Source organism: Oncorhynchus gorbuscha, linkage group LG13, assembly GCF_021184085.1.
Source record: "Oncorhynchus gorbuscha isolate QuinsamMale2020 ecotype Even-year linkage group LG13, OgorEven_v1.0, whole genome shotgun sequence".
NCBI lineage: Eukaryota > Metazoa > Chordata > Actinopteri > Salmoniformes > Salmonidae > Oncorhynchus > Oncorhynchus gorbuscha.
Window position 1 is genome coordinate 69,657,395 of NC_060185.1, and position 27,836 is coordinate 69,685,230.

General features: G+C 44.0%; 2 protein-coding genes across 2 annotated transcripts; one reads left to right on the top strand and one right to left on the bottom strand.

Annotated features, from left to right (window-relative positions):
- Positions 1 to 4,895: 4,895 nt before the first annotated feature.
- On the bottom strand, positions 4,896 to 18,630 carry LOC123993438 (zinc-binding protein A33-like). The gene is made up of 6 exons (XM_046295592.1): positions 18,433 to 18,630; positions 13,567 to 13,662; positions 6,737 to 6,970; positions 6,494 to 6,516; positions 6,130 to 6,245; positions 4,896 to 5,860 (listed from the first exon to the last, which is right to left on the bottom strand). Exons 1-6 carry the CDS (start codon positions 18,622 to 18,624, stop codon positions 5,295 to 5,297), a joined length of 1,227 nt encoding a protein of 408 aa, XP_046151548.1. The 5' UTR covers positions 18,625 to 18,630; the 3' UTR covers positions 4,896 to 5,294.
- Positions 18,631 to 20,496: 1,866 nt separating this feature from the next.
- On the top strand, positions 20,497 to 24,301 carry LOC123994089 (endonuclease domain-containing 1 protein-like). The gene is made up of 2 exons (XM_046296588.1): positions 20,497 to 22,089; positions 23,623 to 24,301. Exons 1-2 carry the CDS (start codon positions 21,802 to 21,804, stop codon positions 24,229 to 24,231), a joined length of 897 nt encoding a protein of 298 aa, XP_046152544.1. The 5' UTR covers positions 20,497 to 21,801; the 3' UTR covers positions 24,232 to 24,301.
- Positions 24,302 to 27,836: the final 3,535 nt, after the last annotated feature.

The window sequence follows — 27,836 nt, forward strand, 5'->3', positions numbered from 1 at the left end:
TATATATATATATATTTATTCATATATGCGTGATCTAATTTCGATTGGACTGTGGCACTTGGTTTCTAATGAAAACCACCATGATCTTAATTCTGGAGGGTTGTAAGGACCGAGGCAGGAGGATTATCCAGAGAGAGAGGCGAGGTGATTTGAGCCGCTCTGTTTGAGGGGACCCAGGTGGAGTGGTGTGAGGCGCTAAATGAATTATGAAACACTGGGAAATGTTTATGAAACACTGGGAAATGTATCTGAAATGAAACCCAGGGTTGTTTACTAGTCCAATCATAAATCAAAGTCCTCTCCTTGTTCCTAGAGATCTACCTGTATGCCTATGATGAGTTATCTCTCCTTGTTCCTAGAGATCTACCTGTATACCTATGATGAGTTATCTCTCCTTGTTCCTAGAGATCTACCTGTATGCCTATGATGAGTTATCTCTCCTTGTTCCTAGAGATCTACCTGTATACCTATGATGAGTTATCTCTCCTTGTTCCTATGATGAGTTATCTCTTCCTAGAGATCTACCTGTATGCCTATGATGAGTTATCTCTCCTTGTTCCTAGAGATCTACCTGTATACCTATGATGAGTTATCTCTCCTTGTTCCTAGAGATCTACCTGTATACCTATGATGAGTTATCTCTCCTTGTTCCTAGAGATCTACCTGTATACCTATGATGAGTTATCTCTCCTTGTTCCTAGAGATCTACCTGTATACCTATGATGAGTTATCTCTCCTTGTTCCTAGAGATCTACCTGTATGATGAGTTATCTCTCCTTGTTCCTAGAGATCTACCTGTATACCTATGATGAGTTATCTCTCCTTGAACAGAGAGAGAGAGAGAGAGAGAGAGAGAGGAGGGAGGGAGGTGATGGATGGATAAACAGTAATGTAAAACGGAAGGCTTGTGTTACTGGATGTAGATTAGCCTTGGAGTAATGCTATCTAATTACAGATAAGATAGACAGATGAACTAGAAGAACCTTCATCATTAATTTGTTTGTTAATGAGGGGATGGACAATGAACTTACTATGGGCCCGATTCAGTCTTGCGATACAGTGCAGTTGGAAAGTATTCAGACACCTTGATTTTGTCCACATTTAGTTACGTTACAGCCTTACTGAAATATATTTATATTTTTTAAATCCCACATCAATCTACACAAAATACCCCATAATGACAAACCAAAACAGGTTTTTAGAATTTTTTTGCAAATGCATATTAAAAAAAAGAAATATAACATTTACACAAGTTTTCAGACCCTTTGCTCAGTACTTTGTTGAAGCACTTCTGGCAGCAATTACAAGCTTGAGTCTTCTTGGGTATGACGCTACAAGCTTGGCACACCTGTATTTGGGGAATTTCTCCCATTCTTCTCTGCAGATCCTCTCAAACTCTGTCAGGTTGGATGGGAAGCTTCAATGCACAGCTATTTTCAGGTCTCTCCAGAGATGTTCGATCAGGGGTCTGGCTGGGCCACTCACGGACATTCAGAGACATTACACTCCTGCATTGTCTTGGCTGTGTTCTTAGGGTCGTTGTCCTGTTGGAAGGTAAACCTTTTCCCCAGTCTGAGGTCCTGAGCGCTCTGGAGCAGGTTTTCATCAAGTATTTCTCTGTACTTTGCTTCGTTCATCTTTCCATCGATCCTGACTCGTCTCCGAGTCCCTGTCGCTGAAAAACATTGCTTCACTGTAGGGATGGTGCCAGATTTCCTCCAAACGTGACGCTTGACAGTCAGGCCAAAGAGTTCAATCTTGGTTTCATCATACCAGAGATTCTTGTTTCTCATGGTCTGAGAGTGTTTAAGTGCCTTTTGGCAAACTCCAAGCGGGCTGTCATGTGCCTTTTACTGAAGAGTGGCTTCTGTCTGGCCACTCTACCATAAAGGCCTGATTGGTGGAGTGCTGCAGAGATGGTTGTCCTTCTGGAAGTTTTTCCCATTTTCACAGAGGAGCTCTGGAGATCTGTCAGATTGATCATCGGGTTCTTGGTCACCTCCCTGACCAAGGCCCTTCTCCCCCGATTGCTTGGTTTGGCAGGGCGGCCAGCTTTAGCAGAAATCTTGTTGGTTCCAAACTTCTTCCATTTAAGAATGATGGAGGCCACTGTGTTCTTGGGGACCTTCAATGCTGCAGAAATGTTTTGGAAAACTTCCCCCAAATTGGTGCCTCAACACAATCCTGTCTCGGAGTTCTACGGACAATTCCTTCGAACTCATGGCTTGGTTTTTGTTCTGACATGCACTGTCAAATGTGGGACCTTATATAGACAGTTGTGTGCCTTTCCAAATCATGTCCATTCAATTGAATTTACCACAGAAACATCTCAAGGTTAATCAATGGAAACAGGATGCACCTGAGCTAAATTTTGAGTCTCATATTCAAAGAGTCTGAATACTTATGTAAATAAGGTATTTCAGTTTTTATTTTTTAATACATTTGCAAAAATGTTCTTTCAAACCTGTTTTCGCTTTGTCATTTTGAGGAATTGTGTGTAGATTGATTAGGGAACAAAATAAGGTCATCCATTTTAGAATAAGGCTGCAATGTAACAAAATGTGGAAAATGTCAAGGGGTCTGAATACCTTCCTGAATGCACTGTAAGTAGACTTAACATACTTAACAAGTAAAAACAAACGACTGTCCACGTTAAGTCAACTTTAAGAATAGTTGTGTGCCCATCTGAGGATACAATAGCCTGTGGTCTTATGTTGCAATAGACTTTTAATACCACATATATACATGATGTAAAACACAAGCATATACATGTCCAGCGCCAAATATAGAAGGGATTAGTATTTAACAGCTTCTTCTTCTTTTCATATTGTATTGTGGTAATAGTCTGGTAGCTACACAACACCACACACCACACACTTCTGGTAGCTACACAACACCACACACACCACACACTTCTGGTAGCTTCTCGCTTATCAAGTTGAAAGTGTCAGATATAGAAGGTTGAAACAATGTCTCGGTGATAATCCTACACACAACACCACACACACCACACACTTCCTGCGCATACCGCACCTGTTCCCGCTCACACACAGCACACTCTCACACGCAGACACACACGAACTTAAGACACATGACCCTGTGGTGTTCTCAGTACTATAGCACCACCTTGAACCTCTGCTCTAATCTGAACCCCTTTCTGTCCGGTAGGTTAATCATTTAGCGCCACAGCCAAGGTGTAACATGTTGAAATGTTGAAATGTTGAACGCAGCCTCTGTCAGCGCCAGGTGTCTCATTTCCAATTAAGGGTATGGCCCAAGGTATACATGTTTGTCTGTTTCATTTGTTCCGGGCATCCTATTACTATGTGCAGGTTGGCGTGCCTTGGGAGGATGGGTGTGGCGACAATGGATTGTCCGTATGTTCATGGCAAGGTTGCCCGTGACCACTGGTACCTGCTCCCCTTCTTCCATGGCATGCCTTCCTGGGTATGTATTTTGTGTGTTGGCCAGAAATAACACGACTATTGATTGAAATGTAATACATTGATAGACGTTTGAAAACCTATGTACTGATGGAACTCAGGGGTTGATTGAACCCGGTAGTGCTTGTCAGCAGTGATTGTACGGAGCGCTAGACGCTGAAGGTGGTGTCCGTGAGAAGCCTTCGTTGAGTTGCTTGAATAATTGGGATTGTGAATGAAACGTGCATGTTTGTATATCCCGGGCATACTCCACTCCCTGACGCAAAGAACCTGTGTATTTTAGATTAGTCGGAGGACCTCACCTCGTGTATAAAGAAGATGGCGTAGTGTGACCATATTTTAGGTGTTAAATCCCCGGCGTGACACATGGATTTTAATCAGTGATTTAAGTGCAGCTCTTGATCATCGAAAGCTCGTTCTCTTTTGTTGCCGCCAGTGTGTGAATGACGTGTAGGCTGGCCATTGTGTTGGACTGAAATAGAACAACAGTCTGAAAACACCGTAGTCAAGCTCTGGTAGCTCTGGTAAAGAACAGCCACAGTTCATTATCTGCATGTTCCCAAACAACAGGCCAGACATATGACATGTGTGTTGATAGATTTGGTTTCTGAGCTTTCTATATTATTAATCATTAGGTATATTATTAATCATTAGGTATAATAGAGACACGAGGGGTGCAATAAGTAAGCTCGGGAGGGGATGAGTGCAGGGAAAACCTATCACGTGTAGCAGTACTGATAAAGGGAGGAATCGTTTAAGGCCCATATCACTCAGCTCCTTGCCTAGCAATAACGATGCAATGTTTAGTGATAAGGAGGAGACTCCACCCAAAGTGGGGTCTGTATACTACCACAGGTGAAACCATGTTTTTGTCTAATGCAGCTGTATTGACCCTCTAAGAATACACCTGGTTTCTTTCATGGTGTCCGTTGAGTTTGTACTCTGAAAATTAGAACCTAACAGTGTGATCTATCTGTAGAACGACCACATTGTGGATGTAGCACAGCACCTTTTTATTCTAGTCAGCCAATGTTTCCCCCAGGTCCTTTACGCTACTGCATCATTCCTATCTCCACCCTACCCCCAAACACACACACACGTATAGGGTGGGTATTGTGTTTGAGCGCCCTCCAGTGGACTGAAATAGAACAACAGTCTCAATACAATAAAGTCAAGCTCTAAAGAACAGCCAGACAGTTCATTATCTGTCACAATGGATTATGACAACCTACCCCGAAGGTTATCCACACACACACACACACACACACACACACACACACACACACACACACACACACACACACACACACACACACACACACACACACACACACACACACACACACACACACACACACACACACACACACACACACACACACACACACACACACACACAGCTCTCATTATGTTACTATTGGAGTCAGTTAGTACATGAGTAGAATACCTTTTCACATGTACAGTATATACTCTTTTATTAAAAAGTCAAATACACTGTCATCTTACTATGTATACTTTATAGAATAATACTATGAAATTGTCATTTAATGTTCACACTGTCCATTTGTAAGGATAAGAGTGTTATATTTAAGGTACTTTTCAATTCTTTTTTCCATGTGGCTTACTTTAAAGTCCACTGGCATGTGCTCTCTTCAAACACAAAAACATTATCCATGGTAACATAACTGACAAAACAGTGAACATCGTTAGTACATTAGTGAGTATGATGCTGTTTCTCACAGCTTTTCGAACCTTGTTCGACTTTCTTGTATTTGGTTTTCAGTGTTCTCTGACATTTTAACAGTTCTCGGCTATTTCTCAGACAGTTCATAACTATTCTTAACAGTTCTATCACACCTCCGGGTCTGGGCTAACAATAATAAGAGGTTCCCGGTTTCTCCCGTTGATGATTGGCCAGGGGTTGAAGTAGGGGAACACCGGCTCTGTGAATGTGGCGTCGGAGAATGTGAACAGGTGACTCATATCTCCTGCGTCGTAAAACGCCACAACACCCCTCCTGTAGTCCAGGTACACCCCTACCCTCCTGGGGGGGCGAGGGGGGTGCAGCAGGCTCTCCTCGTGGTTTGTGCAGGCCTCGTACTCACTCCCGTCCCGCCCGTCTCTCATCACCAGGGTCCAGAAGCCATCGTCCGGACACAGGCTGATCTCGTCCTTCCTGTTGACCGAAGCGGTCGCCACCCCCAGCCCCCAGGCCGTCTTCGTGCCCACCTCAACCACCCAGTAGTGTTGCCCTGAAGTGAAGGCTTGGCTGCCCAGGACGATGTTGTAGCGGGTGAAGCGCTCCGGGTTGTTGGGCAGGTTGGGCTGGATGTCCCCCACACTGACTTGGGTGCAGCACGGGGACACCCACAGCCTGGGGTAAGCTGTGTCTGGATCCAGAGTCACTGCTGTCACACCTAGGGAGAGACAGAGGCATTCAAATGATTGGGTGTGAGTTATTGGGTGTGAGGTTGAGTGTTAATCCTGGTGTATGCGGCCAGCTCATAGGTGTGGTTGGATACTGTTAAGTGCAGTCAGGTTTGATAGAATGCAATCAGGTGGACCCGGTGGTGAAATGTGGTCACATATGTGAGAGCTGTGGACCAATGGATTCAGGTGTGGTCTACAATGTGGTCAGGTTTGGGTACGGTGTGTGTTGTCTAACTCTATATGGCTGTGGTTATACCTGGCTGAAGCCCAGAGTTCATCCTCCTCCAGGTGCGGTATTGCAGTGGTCCCAGGAACTCTCCCTCCTGCAGATCCACACTCACCTCCGGGTGGCGCTCAAACACACTCTCTGTCCTGAGAGACGGAGAGAGAGAGAGATAGAGAGAAAGAAAGAGACAGAGTTTAATTTACCTAGAAAGGCCTGTTTCTGAGTCTTTATCAAATTTACAAAGTACCCTTATAGAACAAATAAAGATGAATGAAACACTGTGGAACATTGGGTTACCTTTTTTAGACTTAATTCAATCATGTGGAGTCATGTGGATGTTGAAGAGCTCTATGAGCTGTAGCATCAAATAACAACCATGGATTTAATAACTTACCCTCCAATAAAATCTTTGATTCCCTGTAAGAAAGAAAAACAGAGATATGTGGCCATGCCGAGACACGCACACGCTCTTCTTCTCCTACTCAGAAACCTTCTACCCTCCTCTTTCCCTTTCCCACAGTCCCTCTGGTTCTTTTTCCACCACCACCCTTAACCCCTTTCCCTCCCTCCTCTAAAATCCATATTTCCTCCCATCTCCTTCCCCCCTCTCCATTCCGCTTCCTTTCTCTTCTCTCACCCTGAGTTGTGCCGGGTTCTCCTCCTCTCGGAGTTTGATGTGAAGCTGGTCGGCGGTTTGCTCTAATTGGCTGATTTGCTCTGTGGTGCGTTTGAGGGCCTCATCCAATTGGTTGAGCCTCTTTTCCTTCTCCCTCTGCAGTCTCTCCTTCACTCTCTCCTCCTCCTGGAGAAGGAACTCCCTCAGACGTCCAAACTCTGCACTCACCTGCACCTCCATGTCCCCAGCTCGCTCCTGATGTGGGGAGAAACAGAGAAAGATATTGGTGTTACAGACTGGGTATGGAATACATCTAAGAGACCGTTACTTAAAACATATAAAAAAATCACCTTTATTTAACCAGGTAGGTCAGTTGAGAACAAGTTCTCATTTACAACTGCGGCTTGGCCAAGACAGAGCAAAGCAGTGCAACACAAACAACACAGAATTACACATGGGATAAACAAACGCACAGTCAATAACACAACATAAAAGTCTATGTACAGTGTGTGCAAATGTAATAGGATTAGGGAGGTAAGGCAATAAATAGGCCATAGTGGCAAAATAATTACAATTTAGCTATTAAACACTGGAGTGTTAGATGTGCAGAAGATGAATGTGCAAGCAGAGATACTGGGGTGCAAAGGAGCAAAAAATAAATAACAGTATGGAAATGAGGTAGTTGGGTGGGCTATTTACAGATGGACTATGTACAGGTACAATGATCTGCTCTGACAGCTGATGCTTAAAGTTAGTGAGGGAGATATAAGACTCCAGCTTCAGTGATTTTTGTCATTCGTTCCAGTCATTGGCAGCAGAGAACTGGAAGGAAAGGCGGCCAAAGAGGAGTTGGCTTTGGGGATGACCAGTGAACCTGGTCATAACTGCTGGAGCGTGTGCTCCAGCAGTTAGTGCTGCTATGGTGACCAGTGAGCTGAGATAAGGCGGGGCTTTAACTAGCAAAGACTTATAGATGACCTGGAGCCAGTGGGTCTGGTGATGAATATGAAGCCCCAGCCAACGAGAGCATACAGGTCGCAGTGTTGGGTAGTATACGGGGCTTTGGTGACAAAACGGATTGCACTGTGATAGACTGCATCCAATTTGCTGAGTAGAGTGTTGGAGGCTATTTTGTAAATGACATTGCCGAAGTCAAGGGTTTACAGTCTAACCAGACACCTAGGTATTTGTAGTTGTCCACATATTCTAAGTCAAAACCGTCCAAAGTAGTGATGCTAGACGGGCGGGCAGATGCGGGCAGCGATTGGTTGAAGCATGCATTTCGTTTTACTTGCATTTAAGAGCAGTTGGAGGCCATGGAAGGAGAGTTGTAAGGCATTGAAGCTCGTCTGGAGGTTTGTTAACACAGTGTCCAAAGAAGGGCCAGGAGTATACAGAATGGTGTCGTCTGCGTAGAGGTGGATCAGAGACTCACCAGCAGCAAGAGTGACATCATTGATATATACAGAGAAAAGAGTCTGCCCAAGAATTGAACCCTCAGGCACCCCCATAGAGACTGCCAGAGGTCTGGGCCCTCCGATTTGACACACTGAACTCTATCTGAGAAGTAGTTATTGAACCAGGCGAGGCAGTCATTTGAGAAACCAAGGCTGTTGAGTTTTGACAGAGTCAAAAGCCTTGGCCAGGTCGATGAAGACTGCTACATAGTATTGTCTTTTATCGATGGAGGTTATGATATCGCTCAGGACCTGGAGTGTGGCTGAGGTGCACCCATGACCAGCTTGGAAACCAGATTGCATAGCGGAGAAGGTACGGTGAGATTCGAAATCGTCGGTGATCTGTTTGTTAACTTGGCTTTCAAAGACTTTAGAAAGACGAGGTAGGATGGATTTAGGTCTGTAACAGTTTGGGTCTAGAGTGTTTCCCCCTTTGAAGAGGGGGATGACTGCGGCAGCTTTCCAATCTTTAGGAATCTCAGACAATAAGAAAGAGAGGTTGAACAGGCTATTAATAGGGGTTGCAACAATTGCGGCAGATAATTTTAGAAAGAGAGGCTCCAGATTGTCTAGCCCAGCTGATTTGTAGTGGTCCAGATTTCAGCTCTTTCAGAACATCAGCTATCTGGATTTGGGTGAAGGAGAAATGGTGGAGGCTTGGGAAAGTTGTTGTGAGGGGTGCAGAGCTGTTGACAGGGGTAGGGTTAGCCAGGTGGAAAGCATGGCTAGCCATAGAAAAATGCTTATTGAAATTCTCAATTATAGTGCATTTATCGGTGGTGAGTCTTTCCTGGCCTCAGTGCAGTGGGCAGCTGGGAGGAGGTGCTCTTATTCTCCATGGACTGTACAGTGTCCCAGAACATTTTGGAGTTTGTTCTACAGGATGAACATTTCTGTTTGAAAGAGCTAGCTTTTGCTTTCCTAACTGCCTGTGTATATTGGTTCCTAACTTCCCTGAAAGGTTGCACATCGTGGGGGCCATTCGATGCTAATGCAGTAGGCCACAGGATGTTTTTGTGCTGGTCATGGGCAGTCAGGTCTGGAGTGAACCAAGGGCTATATCTATTCTTAGTTCTAAATTCTTTGAATGGGGCATGCTTATTTAAGATGGTGAGGAAGGCACTTTTAAAGAATAACCAGGCATCCTCTACTGACGGAATGAGGTCAATATCCTTCCAGGATACCCGGGCCAGGTCGATTAGAAAGGCCTGCTTGCTGAAGTGTTTTCGGTAGCGTTTGACAGTGATGAGGGGTGGTCGCGGACCAATTACGGACGCAGGCAATGAGGCAGTGATCGCTGAGATCCTGGTTGAGGACTGCAGAGGTGTATTTAGAGGACAGGTTGGTCAGGATGATATCTATGAGGGTGCCCGTGTTTACGGATTTAGGGTTGTACCTGATAGGTTCCATGATCATTTGTGGGAGATTGAGGGCATCTAGCTTAGTTTGTAGAACGGCCGGGGTGTTAAGCATATCCCAGTTTAGGACACCTAACAGTACAATCTCTAAAGATGAATGGGGGGCAATTAATTCACATATGGTGTCCAGGGCACAGCTGGGGGCTGAGGGGGGTCTGTAAACAAGCAGCAACAGAGAGAGACTTATTTCTGGAAAGGTGGATTTTTAAAAGTAGAGGCTCTAACTGTTTGGGCACAGACCTGGATAGCATGGCAGATCTCTGCAGTAGATTGCAACTTCCACCCAACTTTGGCAGTTCTATCTTGGTGAAAATCCTGGAGTTGGGGATGGAAATTTCAGAATGTTTGGTGTCTTTCCTAAGCCAGGATTCAGACACAGCTAGGACACCAAGGTTGGCAGAGTGTGCTAAAGCAGTGAATAAAACACACGTAGGGAGGAGGCTTTTGATGTTAACATGCATGAAACCAAGGCTTTTACGGTTACAGAAGTCAACAGATGTTAGCGCCTGGGGAATAGTGGTGGAACTGGGGGCTATAGGGCCTGGGTTAACCTCTACAGGGCCTGGGTTAACCCTTTTCAATGGGTTTTCTACGGGGATCTAGATTTCTAAGGCACTTGCTTGAAAATCGTATCGCTTCCACTGGATGTCAACAGTCTAGAAATTGGTTGATGTTTTTCCTTTGAGAAATGAAGTAGTAGCTCTGTTCAGAACGAGGGTCGAGTCTAGTGTACTGTTGTGGTTGGGGCGCATGACCTGAAAGCTCCACTTTGTTTTCTTCCTGTATTGAACACAGTTTATCCCGTCTTAAATTTGATTGATTATTTACATTAAAAAATACCTAAAGTTGTATTAGGAATGTTGTTTGAAATTTTTGGACAAAGATTACAGGTAACTTATTAGGTATTTTGTAGTCATGTTGCACGAGTTGGAACCAGTGTTTTTCTGGATCAAATGCGCCAAATAAATTGACATTTTGGAGATATAACGACGGAATTAATCGAACAAAAGGACCATTTGTGATGTTTATGGGACATATTGGAGTGCCAACAGAAGAAGCTCTTCAAAGGTAAGGCATGAATTATATCGTTATTTCTGAGTTTTGTGTCAAGCCTGGCGGGATGAGATATGATTTTTCTGTGTTTGTTTCATGGGGTGCTGTCCTCAGATAATCGCATGGTTTGCTTTCGCAGTAAAGCCTTTTTTGAAATCTGACAACTTGGCTGGATTAACAAGAAGTCAAGCTTTAATTTGACATATTGCATGTGTATTTTCAAGAATGTTAAATTTGTACAATTCTGTAGTTTGAATTTCGCGCTCTGCAATTTCACTGGATGTTGGCCAGGTGGGACGCTACCGTCCCACGTACCCTGGAGAGGTTTTAAGAACCAGTTACTATTTACAATGACGGGCTTTCCAGAGGCGGAGACAGGAATGATATACAGTGCCTTGCGAAAGTATTCGGCCCCCTTGAACTTTGCGACCTTTTTGCCCATTTCAGGGTTCAAACATGAAGATATAAAACTGTATTTTTTTGTGAAGAATCAACAACAAGTGGGACACAATCATGAAGTGGAACGACATTTATTGAATATTTCAAACTTTTTAACAAATCAAAAACTGAAAAATTGGGCGTGCAAAATTATTCAGCCCCCTTAAGTTAATACTTTGTAGCGCCACCTTTTGCTGCGATTACAGCTGTAAGTCGCTTGGGGTATGTCTATATCAGTTTTGCACATCGAGAGACTGAATTTTTTTCCCATTCTTCCTTGCAAAACAGCTTGAGCTCAGTGAGGTTGGATGGAGAGCATTTGTGAACAGCAGTTTTCAGTTCATTCCACAGATTCTCGATTGGATTCAGGTCTGGACTTTGACTTGGCCATTCTAACACCTGGATATGTTTATTTTTGAACCATTCCATTGTAGATTTTGCTTTATGTTTTGGATCATTGTCTTGTTGTAAGACAAATCTCCGTCCCAGTCTCAGGTCTTTTGCAGACTCCATCAGGTTCTTCCAGAATGGTCCTGTATTTGGCTCCATCCATCTTCCCATCAATTTTAACCATCTTCCCTGTCCCTGCTGAAGAATAGCAGGCCCAAACCATGATGCTGCCACCACCATGTTTGACAGTGGGGATGGTGTGTTCAGGGTGATAAGCTGTGTTGCTTTTACGCCAAACATAACGTTTTGCATTGTTGCCAAAAAGTTCAATTTTGGTTTCATCTGACCAGAGCACCTTCTTCCACATGTTTGGTGTGTCTCGCAGGTGGCTTGTGGCAAACTTTAAACGACACTTTTTATGGATATCTTTAAGAAATTGCTTTCTTCTTGCCACTCTTCCATAAAGGCCAGATTTGTGCAATATACGACTGATTGTTGTCCTATGGACAGAGTCTCCCACCTCAGCTGTAGATCTCTGCAGTTCATCCAGAGTGATCATGGGCCTCTTGGCTGCATCTCTGATCAGTCTTCTCCTTGTATGAGCTGAAAGTTTATAGGGACGGCCAGGTCGTAGATTTGCAGTGGTCTGATACTCCTTCCATTTCAATATTATCGCTTGCACAGTGCTCCTTGGGATGTTTAAAGCATGGTAAATATTTATGTATCCAAATCCGGCTTTAAACTTCTTCACAACAGTATCTCGGACCTGCCTGGTGTGTTCCTTATTCTTCATGATGCTCTCTGCGCTTTTAACGGACCTCTGAGACTATCACAGTGCAGGTGCATTTATACGGAGACTTGATTACACACAGGTGGATTGTATTTATCATCATTAGTCATTTAGGTCAACATTGGATCATTCAGAGATCCTCACTGAACTTCTGGAGAGAGTTTGCTGCACTGAAAGTAAAGGGGCTGAATAATTTTGCATTCCACTTCATGCCCAACTTTCAAAAAAATACAGTTTTATATTTTTATTTTTATTTTTTTATTTTACAAACCAGGCACTGTAGAACAATACACAACAAAGACAACATGAAGCACAAAACAGACACATGTGGCAACATTTCAATAAGTGATCATGTAAGGAAGAGAGAAACGCAGTGTTCCGTTAAAATCTCAGTCAGTTTACTGAAAATAATCCAAAGAAAATTGTCATACATCACAAGAACAGCTGACCACCTCCACCACACACACACACACACACACACACACACACACACACACACACACACACACACACACACACACACACACACACACACACACACACACACACACACACACACACACACACACACACACACACACACACACACACTTTATGGCTAGATTGTTGACATACATCCTTACTCACTTCCTGAGCCCTACAGAGAGACAGAGGAGGGAAGTGAAAGACCGAGTGAATGGCGGAGAGTAAGTTTGTCAGTGTGTGACAGACAAACAGACACATAGACATACAGGGCATTCCTCGTTAATGGGGACCACATGACTGTGCTCTGTTCATCTTAAAGGCAGGACTCTACCGCCACCCAGACATCCTGCACATTCCATATCTGCCTCAGACACACGTACAACCCTCTTATAAACTTTACCTTGTGAGGTGAAGTCTGTGTTAGAATACAGAGGGGGAGTCCCGGGCCCATTCTAAATTCTTGCATTGACCTTATCACTGCTAAGTGCTAACTAAGGCCAGTATTTTATGCCACTCATGGTGTGTGCTTACATTAGGTGTGTAAGAATACATGTGTGTGTCTGCAATGTTTCTGAGAAGAATGGATGAACACTAATCCCATAATCTGTATCATAATCTCAGAGTACAATTGTGCATGAGACATTCCCAACAGTCCAATATTTGATGTGATACCTGTCAAAATAATCATATTGATAGAGCCTTTATAATTAAACTAATTTGCATGTGCTTGGGTGAGACAAGGCAGGAGAATGTTGCATGGTCAACAGAAATTCTGGTTCGGACTAGGGGCACCGCAAACCAGAATATCCTCGCTGGCGCACACACATGCAGTCAGTATACCTTGATGAGCATGATCTTGTTGTTGGTCTGGACCTGATAGAGAGAAGCCTGTCCTGTCTGGAGCTGTACTCTCTCCAGGGCTATGGACAGCTTGTCCTGCAGAAGACACACACAGAGAGAGAGAGAGAGAGACATAGTGAAGTTAAGAGAATACGACTCATAAAACAGGGTGTGTTTCCGTTATACAGAGATTGAATTAGGCCTAACTCTCTTGTCAATAATAAAATGTACTGTTTTGGATCCTCTGTGGTCTCTCTGACAACAAGCTTAATGTAACTCACATGATCCATTTACAACTAACTGGACCCATTTCAACAAGTTACCCAAATGAACCCAAAGAAAGTTACAATTTAGACGGGAAAGATTTGTAGAAACAGTGACAGGTATGTCAGCAAACATCCACGGCAAATAAAACCGGTTTAATATGTCTGGGAGCTAAGCCCTGACACCGGCATGCTGAATTCCTCTCCGAGTATAAACTCACACTGACCTGAGTGGCTGATTTAAAAGGTCCTGAACAGTCATCCTGAAAAGTACTTTTTCTCTCATGGCCAACTACCAGGAAATTTGAAAAGACAAGATGAGTGGGCGGGGATCTTATATTCATAAGGTCGCCTTGACTGACAGCTCTTTGAAATGCCTTTGTCAAGCAACTTGGATGCAGTGAGCAGTGTTGCAGTAAAATCATCGCAAGCAAATTTGGTGATACACAAAGCAACTCAAACATTAAAATTGCATCAATTAAAACCAGTACCAGTCAAAAAGTGTGAAAGCTGTCAGCAAGGCAAAGGATGGCTACTTTGAAAAATCTCAAATATATTTAGATTTGTTTAACACTTTTTTGGTTACTACATGATTCCATATGTGTTATTTGATAGTGTTGATGTCTTCACTATTATTCTACAATGTAGAAAATAGTAAAAATAAAGAAAATACCTTGAATGAGTAGGTGTGTCCAAACTTTTGACTGGTACTGTATATATATATTTTATATATATTTTGAAAAGAAGGTCGACGACATCCGATCCTCGTTTGCTAAGTCAAACGACACCGCTGGTTCTGCTCACACTGCCCTACCCTGTGCTCTGACCTCTTTCTCCCCTCTCTCTCCAGATGAAATCTCGCGTCTTGTGACGGCCGGCCGCCCAACAACCTGCCCGCTTGACCCTATCCCCTCCTCTCTTCTCCAGACCATTTCCGGAGACCTTCTCCCTTACCTCACCTCGCTCATCAACTCATCCCTGACCGCTGGCTACGTTCCTTCCGTCTTCAAGAGAGCAAGAGTTGCACCCCTTCTGAAAAAACCTACACTCGATCCCTCCGATGTCAACAACTACAGACCGGTATCCCTTCTTTCTTTTCTCTCCAAAACTCTTGAACGTGCCGTCCTTGGCCAGCTCTCCCGCTATCTCTCTCTGAATGACCTTCTTGATCCAAATCAGTCAGGTTTCAAGACTAGTCATTCAACTGAGACTGCTCTCCTCTGTATCACGGAGGCGCTCCGCACTGCTAAAGCTAACTCTCTCTCCTCTCATCTTTCTAGATCTATCGGCTGCCTTCGATACTGTGAACCATCAGATCCTCCTCTCCACCCTCTCCGAGTTGGGCATCTCCGGCACGGCCCACGCTTGGATTGCATCCTACCTGACAGGTCGCTCCTACCAGGTGGCGTGGCCAGAATCTGTCTCCTCACCACGCGCTCTCACCACTGGTGTCTCCCAGGGCTCTGTTCTAGGCCCTCTCCTATTCTCGCTATACACCAAGTCACTTGGCTCTGTCATAACCTCACATGGTCTCTCCTATCATTGCTATGCAGACGACACACAATTAATCTTCTCCTTTTCCCCTTCTGATGACCAGGTGGAGAATCGCATCTCTGCATGTCTGGCAGACATATCAGTGTGGATGACGGATCACCACCTCAAGCTGAACCTCGGCAAGACGGAGCTGCCCTTCCTCCCGGGGAAGGACTGCCCGTTCCATGATCTCGCCATCACGGTTGACAACTCCATTGTGTCCTCCTCCCAGAGCACTAAGAACCTTGGCGTGATCCTGGACAACACCCTGTCGTTCTCAACTAACATCAAGGCGGTGTCCCGTTCCTGTAGGTTCATGCTCTACAACATCCGCAGAGTACGACCCTGCCTCACACAGGAAGCGGCGCAGGTCCTAATCCAGGCACTTGTCATCTCCCGTCTGGATTACTGCAACTCGCTGTTGGCTGGGCTCCCTGCCTGTGCCATTAAACCCCTACAACTCATCCAGAACGCCGCAGCCCGTCTGGTGTTCAACCTTCCCAAGTTCTCTCACGTCACCCCGCTCCTCCGCTCTCTCCACTGGCTTCCAGTTGAAGCTCGCATCCGCTACAAGACCATGGTGCTTGCCTACGGAGCTGTGAGGAGAACGGCACCTCAGTACCTCCAGGCTCTGATCAGGCCCTACACCCAAACAAGGGCCCTGCGTTCATCCACCTCTGGCCTGCTCGCCTCCCTACCACTGAGGAAGTACAGTTCCCGCTCAGCCCAGTCAAAACTGTTCACTGCTCTGGCCCCCCAATGGTGGAACAAACTCCCTCACGACGCCAGGACAGCGGAGTCAATCACCACCTTCCGGAGACACCTGAAACCCCACCTCTTTAAGGAATACCTAGGATAGGATAAGTAATCCTTCTCACCCCCCTTTAAGATTTAGATGCACTATTGTAAAGTGACTGTTCTACTGGATGTCATAAGGTGAATGCACCAATTTGTAAGTCGCTCTGGATAAGAGCAGTCTGCTAGCTAAATGACTTAAATGTAAATATAACACCAGACAGATGATATATAAATAAATAATAATATAATAATAATATATGCCATTGAAGACCTAGCTAGCCAGTAACAGACAGATGAAGACCTTTAACTATCCCAACAGATGAAGACCTAGCTAGCAGTCATGACAGATGAAGACCTAGCATACATTCTAACTACTAACACCAGACAGATGAAGACCTAGTGGTCCTAACACCAGACAGATGAAGACCTAAGCCAGTAACACTAACCCAGACAGATGAAGACCTAGTTAACACCTAACACCAGACAGATGAAGACCTAGCCATGCTCTAACCAGACTGAGCTACAGAAGGATGAAGACCTAGCTAGCCAGTCTCCCATTTGGCATCTCTTGACAGATGATGCTAGCCAGTAACTACCTAACACCAGACAGATGAAGACCTAGCTAGCCAGTAACAAGACCTAGCTAACACCAGACAGATGAAGACCCTAGCAGTAACTACTGACTGATGAAGACCTGACATGACAACTAACACCAGCGATAAACCTAGTTTTGAATGAGCCACCCCCAGTTTGACAGATCAAGACCTAGCTAGCCAGTAACTACCTAACACCAGACAGATGAAGACCTAGCTAGCCAGTAACTACCTAACACCAGACAGATGAAGACAGATGAAGACCTAGCTAGCCAGTAACTACCTAACACCAGACAGATGAAGACCTAGCTAGCCAGTAACTACCTAACACCAGACAGATGAAGACCTAGCTAGCCAGTAACTACCTAACACCGGACAGATGAAGACCCTAAAACCAGACAGATAGCCAGAAACTACCTAAAACCAGACAGATGAAGACCTAGCTAGCCAGTAACTACCTAACACCAGACAGATGAAGACCTAGCTAGCCAGTAACTACCTAACACCAGACAGATGAAGACCTAGCTAGCCAGTAACTACCTAACACCAGACAGATGAAGACCTAGCTAGCCAGTAACTACCTAACACCGGACAGATGAAGACCTAGCTAGCCAGTAACTACCTAACACCAGACAGATGAAGACCTAGCTAGCCAGTAACTACCTAACACCGGACAGATGAAGACAGATGAAGACCTAGCTAGCCAGAAACTACCTAAAACCAGACAGATGAAGACCTAGCTAGCCAGTAACTACCTAACACCAGACAGATGAAGACCTAACTACCTAACACCAGACAGATAGCCAGTAACTACCTAACACCAGACAGATGAAGACCTAGCTAGCCAGTAACTACCTAACACCAGACAGATGAAGACCTAGCTAGCCAGTAACTACCTAACACCAGACAGATGAAGACCTAGCTAGCCAGTAACTACCTAACACCAGACAGATGAAGACCTAGCTGAGCCAGTAACTACCTAACACCAGACAGATGAAGACCTAGGCCAGTAAACCTAACACCAGACAGATAAGTATCTTTGCCAGAGATTAACTACCTAAAACCAGGGAAGACCTAGACTTTCAATTATATTTGCTGACACCCTACAGTCACATTTTGGCACCAGTGGAGTAGCTATCTAGCTATATAAACCACGCCCCTCTGCAAACATGCCTTCTCCAATGTTGGTTACAAAGCATAAAGCATTGGTGTATTAAAATGAGAGTTAAGGTGATGTCACCTTGTCCCCTTCATAATGAATCCACGTGTTTGACATGGGGAGGGGACCAGTAACTTCATGATCAAACTTGATCAGTGTAGAAGCAACAGTATCTTTTAATACGTTGGTCATCATACTTTGATCTGTTTTCCTTCAAATATCATCCAATTCCATGAAAAACATGATATTGACCATTAAAATAACTGTCATTTCACTTAACCATGTGAAAGACCCAATTGTCTTCAAAAAAATGTTTAAATAACACTCTTTGCTTGGGTCCAAACTTATTTTAAAAAATATCTGATTTAATATAGTAACTTTGTCAACTTTGCAGTTTCAGATTTATGGGCAGGTTTTAGCATACCTGATTGCATTCCAATGCGCCAGGTCCCTGTGTTTCTATAGCAAAACACCTATATAGGTAGATATATAAATACTAAATATTGTTCCAAAGTGTTACCTTGTAGTTCTCGAACGCCTCATTGATGGGGATGACGTTGTGCGTCTTGTGGCCTCGGGACATCCCGCACACCAGGCAGATCGCGAGCTGATCATCTTCACAGTATAGCTTCAGCTTCTCCTCGTGCTCCTCGCAAAGGTCTGGCTCGTGGCGCTGAGAAGAACCGGTGAAACTGAAACCGGAGCTGGGCATACTGGCCCCCCCGTTGTCGTTCTTCTGTATCCTCCTGCGCGCGCTCCGTGTCCCCGGGTTTCAGATCCATGGATCGGGCTCTCCTCACGCTGTCCACGACATTACACAGAAGCGAGTTAGGGCGCAGCTTCTGAGGGCATGTCTTCCGGCACTGCGGGCAAGTCGGGTGCTCGTCGGACTTGGCCTCCCAGCACCGCGTAATGCATACATGGCAGAAGTGGTGTCCGCACTCGAGGATCACCGGCTCACGGAAGAGGTCGAGGCATACGGGACAGCTGAGCTCGCTATGTAGCTCCTTAAGCGCGCTGGCATCAGTAGCCATTCCGAGCCGTCTGCTCACTGAAGGGACAAGGGGGTTGAGCTCAGCAAGTTGCTGGTTGATGCAGTGGAAAAGTTCACTCTTCCGTATTTGAGAGGGCGTGGTCTGTTTGACCTGACAGTGTCTGAGTTCCTCTATTTCACGGAAGAGTGTGAAGACGTGTGTCTACATGTCCACAGATCCCGCGGTTAGCCGCGTACTGAACCAGGTTTCTCTCTGGCCCAGTTTCATGTAGGCTCCTTGCTCCTACTTCTATAAATTCCTCAAGCGTTCATGAATCTAAAAGGGACTAGATAGTTGAAATGGAGCATCTGGGCTATATGAGTTGCCTAAATGTAGTGTAACATGTGTGCCCAGGGGTGAAAGTAGATATTATTTATTACGGGTATGGGACACCCAAGTGCGCGCACACATGTGTTTTATAGCCTAGGAGTGTAATCTTATAGAATTACTTATATAGAATCCCGATTAATTTTATAAATGATCTCTGGGCCTAGTAGCCTGGGCAAAATAAAGATTAGTCATATCGCCGTTAACATGCAAATCCTTTTAACACCCGCGGCTCGTGGGTTTCAAGTTTGGGGAAGCTCATTTTCACCATTAAAAAACACCCTTATAATAAAGCATTCCATGCATCCTCGCATTTGCAGACTTATGTAAGATAGTTTACTATGCCTAATGTGATGATTAGATTGGATAGTCATATTTTAGGCTAATATAACTCAAACACTCAAAAAATACTATTCATTGCGATGCGTAGGGGCCAAGAGTAGACCTAGGCTATGGCCTATCAGATATATTTATTTTTGGCCTTTTATCTACACATTCTTTAAAATCAAAAGCTCCTGACGGAACATGCTATTCTGCAACATTAGCAGAATATGTTTTAATAGCCTACTACAAACTTTATACGGTAACTTTATACGGTAGCTTTATACGGTAACTTTATACGGTAACTTTATACGGTAACTTTATACGGTAGCTTTATACGGTAGCTTTATACGGTAGCTTTATACGGTAACTTTATACGGTAGCTTTATACGGTAACTTTATACGGTAGCTTTATACGGTAACTTTATACGGTAGCTTTATACGGTAACTTTATACGGTAACTTTATACGGTAGCCTACTCTGCCGACAAGGCGAAATACAAAATGACATCCAAAAACAAACTAAAGTGTCACTGACCCAATGATGAAGACAGTGAATATGCACTCACTGGGGATATGGCCGATGTTTTCCACTGGTGCCAATAAGATAGGATACTCTTTTTACAGCAATAGTCATTTACTTTCCAAATGTTTTTTTGTATTCACTTGTATTCTTAAATATTGCGATACGCCCGTCTGTGTCTCTTTGATTTGGACTGACAGTCACAGCTCAACAAACTGCAATTTGGTATTTGCCTCCCGCGTTGCCCAAACTGCGAGCCCTTCCGTCTGTATGCTATGCGATTTAATACATTCTGCAGCTTTTTTTTATTTTTTTATTAAATAATATAATGATCAATTAATAGGTCAGGGATGACCCAAAACAACAGGTGTAAGCTCTGTGGCCAAATCATGCTTTCTGGTATAGTAGCCTGTTTTAAATTATTTTGTTTTGTGTATAGGCAGGAGTAAGCTAATAAGGCTATATCATTTTGGCAGTTTTAATTCAATTGACTATAGGGAAATCTTGTCCTACCGAGCCCTATGGACGCTCTGCCTATGCCAATGTGGCAAAAACACAACCAGTCATGTTAATATCTGATTGTTAAGCAATCACCTGTAGACTACCCGCGCACATTCGTCCATTTACAAAATAATTCCAGCATCCAACCCCCAACAATGCACTGTGCAACTGCAATTCCATGAATGGAAAGAAAAATGTCTTACAAAACACCTACGTGTATTGTAATGAGATGTGTGATTGTTAGGCCTACACGTAGCCTGAATCGCGTCCACTGTTGAAAATAAATAAATCATGATTAATAACTTGTATGTATTTTTTTCGGGATTTTGTGGTAATTGTAATAGGCTCACGTTTTACCATTACGGCGTTCCAAAAATATTTATTTTGGCAGTAGGCTGGTAGGCTGTAGTAGCTTACTTTCATCCCGGAGTGTGTCAGAGGAGTCTGTGACTAGGCTGTGACCCAGGTGTTGTCCTGAGGGTTGGAAACGTTCCAGAACACTGCCTTGAAAAGCTGAGGCTGGTAAATGAGTCAGCACTCTGATTAAAGGCTTTATGAGGAAGGAGAAGGGAAACTGATAAAGCATAAACACACTTGAACCTTAACCTATATCCATCAGTAGGATGTCAGCAGCTTTCCATTCCACCAAGGGGAACGGGGAAATACCTATGGATCTTCAAATGAAACCTGCTCTCTGTCACATTTTGGGTGCCAGTAACTCTAGTTTCACTCAGCTCAGTTTCAGTGACCAGTGTGTAGATTTAATGCAGAGGCTCTTTCAATTTCTGTTCCTATGATAACCTCTATCATGTAGTGACCATGTGTGTCCCAGAAGGGATGTGTATTTCCCAGAAGACACTATGGTCAGCACGGGGAAGTTCAGTCGCATCTCAAGGAAACAGAAGGGGAGGAGAGGTGTCAGATGGATGTGTCACCCTCTAAGTTTCTACTCACTGGGTATAAAATACCTTGGAAGCTAGGTTGATAGAAGACCACTCTCCATCGATTACACAGGTGCCTCAACAGACAGTGAACAGAAGAATAGGGCTCTCTGTAGAGAATTTAACTGAACTGAGTTGGGCAGGAGTGGACTGAGCTAAACTATATTGGACAGTGACTAGTTTCGGCTGATAGATACACAGGCTTTTCTCTATAACACACACAGTCCAGTGCTCAGCAGGAGGATGTCTGTCTCGTGTAGGGGGGCTCTGCTCATGCTTCTCGCCAGTCTTGGAGGTCTGGTCTGGGGGGAGGTGGGTGACTTCACCCCTTGCCTCCGTTTCTTCTACATGGAGACTCCCCCAAAAGGCATGGGGGGAGAGGGGTACCAGCCCATCTGCCAGCGCTACAGGAACCAGTACCATTTTGCCAGCCTGTACCAGCGCCAACGCCGTGCCACCCTCTACTCTGCCTACATACTTACCCCTGGAGGAGGCAAACGGCCCAGGAACAAGTGGATGTATGAACCACAGGTGAGGAGTATGTCTCTGTGTGTAACTGTGCATTAAATTCAGGGTCTATTCCATTTTATTCCACTCAATTCAAGAAAAAGTACTATTTATGGTGTGCATGTGTGTGTGTGTGTATAGGTGTGGATGTGGGTTTGTGTGAAGCTAGGAGTCCTTAGAAAAGTGGTTAAGCAGCGTGACTTCTCTCAAACAAAGCAATTAAAACAAAGAACTAGTTATCTCATCTGGGAAATATTCTGTTTCTGTTTCCCTTTTTAAATTGTGATTTCCAGGAACAAAAAGACTGGATCATAATTGAAGCTTGGAAGCTCAGTTTATGTTTTTATTTTCTTGTACCCAACAGCTCAGAGTAAATACCCGTGGTAGAATTGGTTATTACAATATAATAGGCACTGTAATAAGCACTGTAAAAAGATGGGGGGAAACATGTGTAAACATATACACTACAGTGCACACTACCGAGGCTCATTATCAGCAACCATCACTCCTGTGTTCCAATGGCATGTTGTGTTAGCTAATCCAAGTTGGTAATTTTAAAAGGCTAATTGATCATTAGAAATCCCTTTTGCAATTATGTTAGCACATCTGAAAACTGTTGTTCTGATTAAAGAAGCAATAAAACTGTCCCTCTTTAGACTTGTTGAGTATCTGGAGCATCAGCATTTGTGGGTTCGATTACAGGCTCAAAATGGCCAGAAACAAAGACCTTTCTTCTGAAACTTGTCAGTCTATTCTTGTTCGGAGAAATGAAGACCATTCCATGCGAGAAATTGCCAAGAAACTGAAGATCTGTTACAACGCTGTGTACTACTCCCTTCACAGAACAGCGCAAACTGTCTCTAACCAGAATAGAAAGAGGAGTGGGAGGCCCCGGTGCACAACTGAGCAAGAGGACAAGTACATTAGAGTGTCTAGTTTGAGAAACAGATGCCTCACAAGTCCTCAACTGGCAGCTTCATTAAATAGTACCCACAAAACACCAGTCTCAATGTCAACAGTGAAGAGGCGACTCCAGGATGCTGGTCTTCTAGGCAGAGTTGCAAAGAAAAATCCATATCTCAGACTGGCCAATAAAAATAGAAGATTAACATGGGCAAAATAACACAGACACTGGACAGAGGAGCTCTGCCTAGCAGGTAAGCATCCTGGAGTCACCTCTTCCACTGTTGACATTGAGACTGATGTTTTGTGGGTTGGATTCGCTTATACAACTTATCAACTTGGATTTGCTTACACAACGTGCCATTGGAACACAGGAGTGATGGTTGCTGATAATGGGCCTCTGTACGCCTATGTAGATATTCCATTAAAAATCAGCCTTTTTCAGCTACAATAGTCATTTACAACATTAACAATGTCCACACTGTTTTTCTGATAAATTTGATGTTATTTTAATAGACAAAAAATATGCTTTCTTTAAAAAACAAGAACATTTCTAAGTGACTCCAAACTTTTGAACGGTAGTGTAAGTTGAACTAACTTTCTCTCTGTGTCGGTTATAGTCTCAGTGTTCACTCTCTCTCTCTGTGATCTAAGTTGGCGTTCTCCGGTGCCAGTCCAGAGATGCATAGTTTCCCGCGGAGTGGCCCCGTGGACCAGAATGTGGTGGACAGCCAGGCGGTGCTCCAGGACTACATCAACTCTTCATACACCAAGGGTCACCTCAACCCCAGCCTGCACCACCAGGCCCCAGAGGACCGCCGGGCCACTTTTACCCTCACCAACGTGGTCCCTCAGCGGGCAGCCTCAAACTCTGGCCCCTGGGCTCAGCTGGAGGCTGAGGTGAGGGCCCGGATGGGTAACTACTGCATTGGGCCGGCGTATGTGGTAACAGGGGCGCTGTCATACCTCTCTGAGCGCTGGATGGCCAACCGGGTAGCGGTGCCAGAGTACATGTGGTCTGCCTACTGCTGCCCCTCCTACAACTCTAGTGTCCCCGCCTCACAGAGACCCTACTTCCCATCATATGCTGCTGTGGGCCGGAATGACCGCCATAGTGGTGGAGAGATTGTGCCGGTGGACCCCCAGGCGAAGGCCTCGGTTCGGGGGTATGATGTGAGGCGGATGCCCATGGACACTGTGGAGACTATTCTACAGCAGAGACTGGGCGTCCACATCAGCCTGTTTCACAATCAATGTCTGTAGGCAGGTGTGGTAGTTAGGTAATGGGCTGTTGTATTGGCTGTCCCTGTTCAGTGAAAAATAAAATCTACAGTGGAACATAATATATTTGGTGATTTAAGATCTTTGAACTAGTTTGCAGACCAGTCATCACACACACACACACACACACACACACACACACACACACACACACACACACACACACACACACACACACACACACACACACACACACACACACACACACACACACACACACACACACACACACACACACACACACACACACACACACACACACACACACACACATTGTCTGTGGGCAGGTGTGGTAGTTAGGTAATGGGTTGTTGTATCGGCTGTCCCTGTTCAGTGAAAAATAAAATCTACAGTGGAACATATATATTTGGTGATTTAAGATCTTTGAACTAGTTTGCAGACCAGTCATAACAGACAGACACAGACACACAGACACACAAACACAGGCACACACACGCACACACACGTGTAGGGTGGGTATTGTGTTTGAGCGCCCTCCAGTGGACTGAAATAGAACAACAGTCTCAATACACTAAAGTCAAGCTTTATAGAACAGCCAGAAAGTTTATTATCTGTCACAATGGATTGTGACAACCTACCCTTAAGTTTACACACACACAACATTTAATGTTCACACTGTACATTTGTAAGGATAAGAATGTTATATTTAAGGTACTTTTTAATTAGATACAATATACATACATTTTTGATAACAATGGCATATTCCAAACACTGATAACAGATTTCTATCATTTTAATTAACTTCCCAAACCCAAAACTGTGAACGGAATTGTCTCCAAATACAAATTAAACCTTGCTCACGTGTTGTGCAGCATTTGTGTGTCAAGGTCACTGATAAATGCTGATCACATGAATTTTGACATGAGCTTGAGAAAGGGGGGAAAATCCTCCCATATATATATATATATATATATATATCTGTTGTGAATCCGGTTGTGACTGGAATAAAAAGCCATTGTCAAGGCAGCACTTCCTAAGGTTGTCAGACCAGGACTGGCACACTCACTCAACTGAGTAGCTCTGCAGGTGTAAGATAAACTGAGTAAACACTAACCACTCAAAGATAAACTGAGTAAACACTAACCACTCAACTGGTTCTTCCTGACGTTATACATTTTAAATAATAATACAAAAACTGCAACATTCTAACAACAAATCAACAAGGTCCTTTATGAGCATGCCCAATCTGGTTCTTTCTTTCTTTCTTTCTTCCCTGGCTATTAATTGGTCTATTAATTCTATCCTATCCTGGAACGTGCTTTTGTCATCTTTCTTTCTTTCTTTCTTTCTTTCTTTCTTTAACTTTCTTTCTTTCTTTCTTTCTTTCTTTCTTTCTTTCTTTCTTTCTTTCTTTCTTTCTTTCTTTCTTTCTTTCTTTCTTTCTTTTCTTTCTTTCTTTCTTTCTTTCTTTCTTTCTTTCTTTCTTTCTTTCTTTCTTTCTTTCTTTCTTTCTTTCTTTCTTTCTTTCTTTCTTTCTTTCTTTCTTTCTTTCTTTCTTTCTTTCTTTCTTTCTTTCTGTGTCTACCTCATACCCCAGTACACTGACTCTGTACCGGTACTCCTTGTATATAGCCTGTATATAGCCTCGTTATTGTTATTTTATTGTGATACTATTTTAAAAAAATCTATTTATAAATGTTCTTACTTTTAACTGCATTGTTGGGAAAAGACTCGTAAGTAAGCAGTTCATGGTAAAGTCTACACTTGTATTCAGCGCATTTGAGGAATACATTTGATTTGATTTGGACAGGGGGGGATAGCCAACTCCCTTCTCTCAGTAGCAAACAAGTACAGAATGAGAGACAACTGACACATACTGAATGGCCTGAGGGGTGTTTTACACAGATCTTCTGGATTCACCTGCTCCTCTACATGATTCACAGCAGAGTCTTCAGCTGGTGTTGGCTTCTCATAGAGCTCAGCATCATCAGCCTGAAGCACAACAGTTAACACTGCATCACAACCTCTCTGAAACTGTATTCTGCATAAAGGCTTTAATTCTGGTATCGGAACAGTCCTTGCCCTCCTGATGACCTCACCTCTCTGTTAATGATGACATGCCACGCTCCTTTACTCTCATCCAGCTGGATGACTCTGTTCTTTTTCCGGAGGTAAGAGAGGGCAGTCCATAACCTGTTCATTGTCGCTAGGCTCCCTTGAAACCCCTGAGCGACAGGGAGGGAGGGAGGGAGATGAGGAGGGGAAAGTATCAGTTTGACGAGATTGGTTAGAAGTCCATTGGGATGACTCCCGTCCAAACTGGTGCATGTGCATCCTTGAGTAGCCATGAGGCCCAAGGTACGAGGTACATTTTGATTGAACAGCCTCTGTCATGAAAGTGACCCACTGAGCACAGACGTCATTTTTTGTCTGGTTTCGATTTACATTTGGAGTTGTCAACTAACGTTAATTCAATGTGAAGTCAACAAAAAATGTCACCAGGTTATTGGATTTAGGTTAAAAGTTGGGTGAAAAAAAGATGAAATTCCCTTACGTTGATGACTTTTTGCAAATCCAATCAGTTTTCCACATTGATTCAATATCATCACATTTAATATTTTCATTGAAATGACATGGAAACAACGTTGATTGAGACAGTTCTTGCCCAGTGGGGAGCTGCAAGTTTCTCTGGTGGTGGTTACACTGTTACAACTACTTTGCAGGCATGATGTTAGGTTCAACTGTTCATTCCACTGCATCGCAAGTCCCGCAAGTCACTTCCTCACCTTCAGGGCTTCGTTTTCAGCCTTGACACGGCTGATCTCCATTTGAAACTCCCACAAGCTTGACCAGGGGCGTCATGTACCTAGTCCCTGCCGCTGAAAAACATCCCCACAGCATTATGCTGCCACCACCATGCTTCACCATGGGGATGGTTCCAGGTTTCCTCCAGACGTGAAGCTTGGCATTCAGGCCAAAGAGTTGTGCCTTTCATGTGCCTTTTTGACGAGTGGCTATCATCTGACCACTCTACCATAAAGGCCTGATTGGTGGAGTGCTGCAGAGATGGTTGTCCTTCTGGAGGTTTGTCTCATCTCCACAGAGGAACTCTGGAGCTCTGTCAGAGTGACCATCAGGTTCATGGTGACCAAGGCCCTTCTCCCCCACAGTTTGGCCGAGCAGCCAGCTCTAGGAAGAGTCTTGGTGGTTCCAAACTTCTTAAGAATGATGGAGGCCACTGTGTTCTTGGGGACCCTCAATGCTGCAGAAATGTTTTGGTACCCTTCCCCAGATCTGTGACTCGATACAATCCTGTCTCAGAGCTCTACGGACAATTTCCTCGACCTCATGGCTTGGTTTTTGCTCTGACATCCACTGTTAACTGTGAGACTTTATATAGACAGGTGTGTGCCTTTCCAAATCATGTCAGAACAATTGAATTTACCACAGGTGGAAGTTGTAGAAACATGTCAAGGGTGATCAATGGAAACAGGATGCACCTGAGCTTAATTTCTAGTCTCATAGCAAAGGGTCTGAATACTTATGTAAATACGTTTTTTTGTTTTTAATATATTTGAAAAAAATTCAAATAAACGGTTTTCGCTTTGTTATTATTGGATATTGTG

Excerpts from the sequence above, each read along its gene's own strand:
- LOC123994089 (XM_046296588.1), top strand. The coding sequence starts at position 21,802 with ATGTCTGTCTCGTGTAGGGGGGCTCTGCTCATGCTTCTCGCCAGTCTT. Across the intron at positions 22,090-23,622 it reads AGTGGATGTATGAACCACAG|TTGGCGTTCTCCGGTGCCAG; the intron begins GTGAGGAGTATG and ends CTGTGATCTAAG.
- LOC123993438 (XM_046295592.1), bottom strand. The coding sequence starts at position 18,624 with ATGCCCAGCTCCGGTTTCAGTTTCACCGGTTCTTCTCAGCGCCACGAG. Across the intron at positions 6,971-13,566 it reads ACAAGATCATGCTCATCAAG|GAGCGAGCTGGGGACATGGA; the intron begins GTATACTGACTG and ends TCCCCACATCAG. Across the intron at positions 6,517-6,736 it reads AGAACCCGGCACAACTCAGG|GGAATCAAAGATTTTATTGG; the intron begins GTGAGAGAAGAG and ends TCTTTCTTACAG.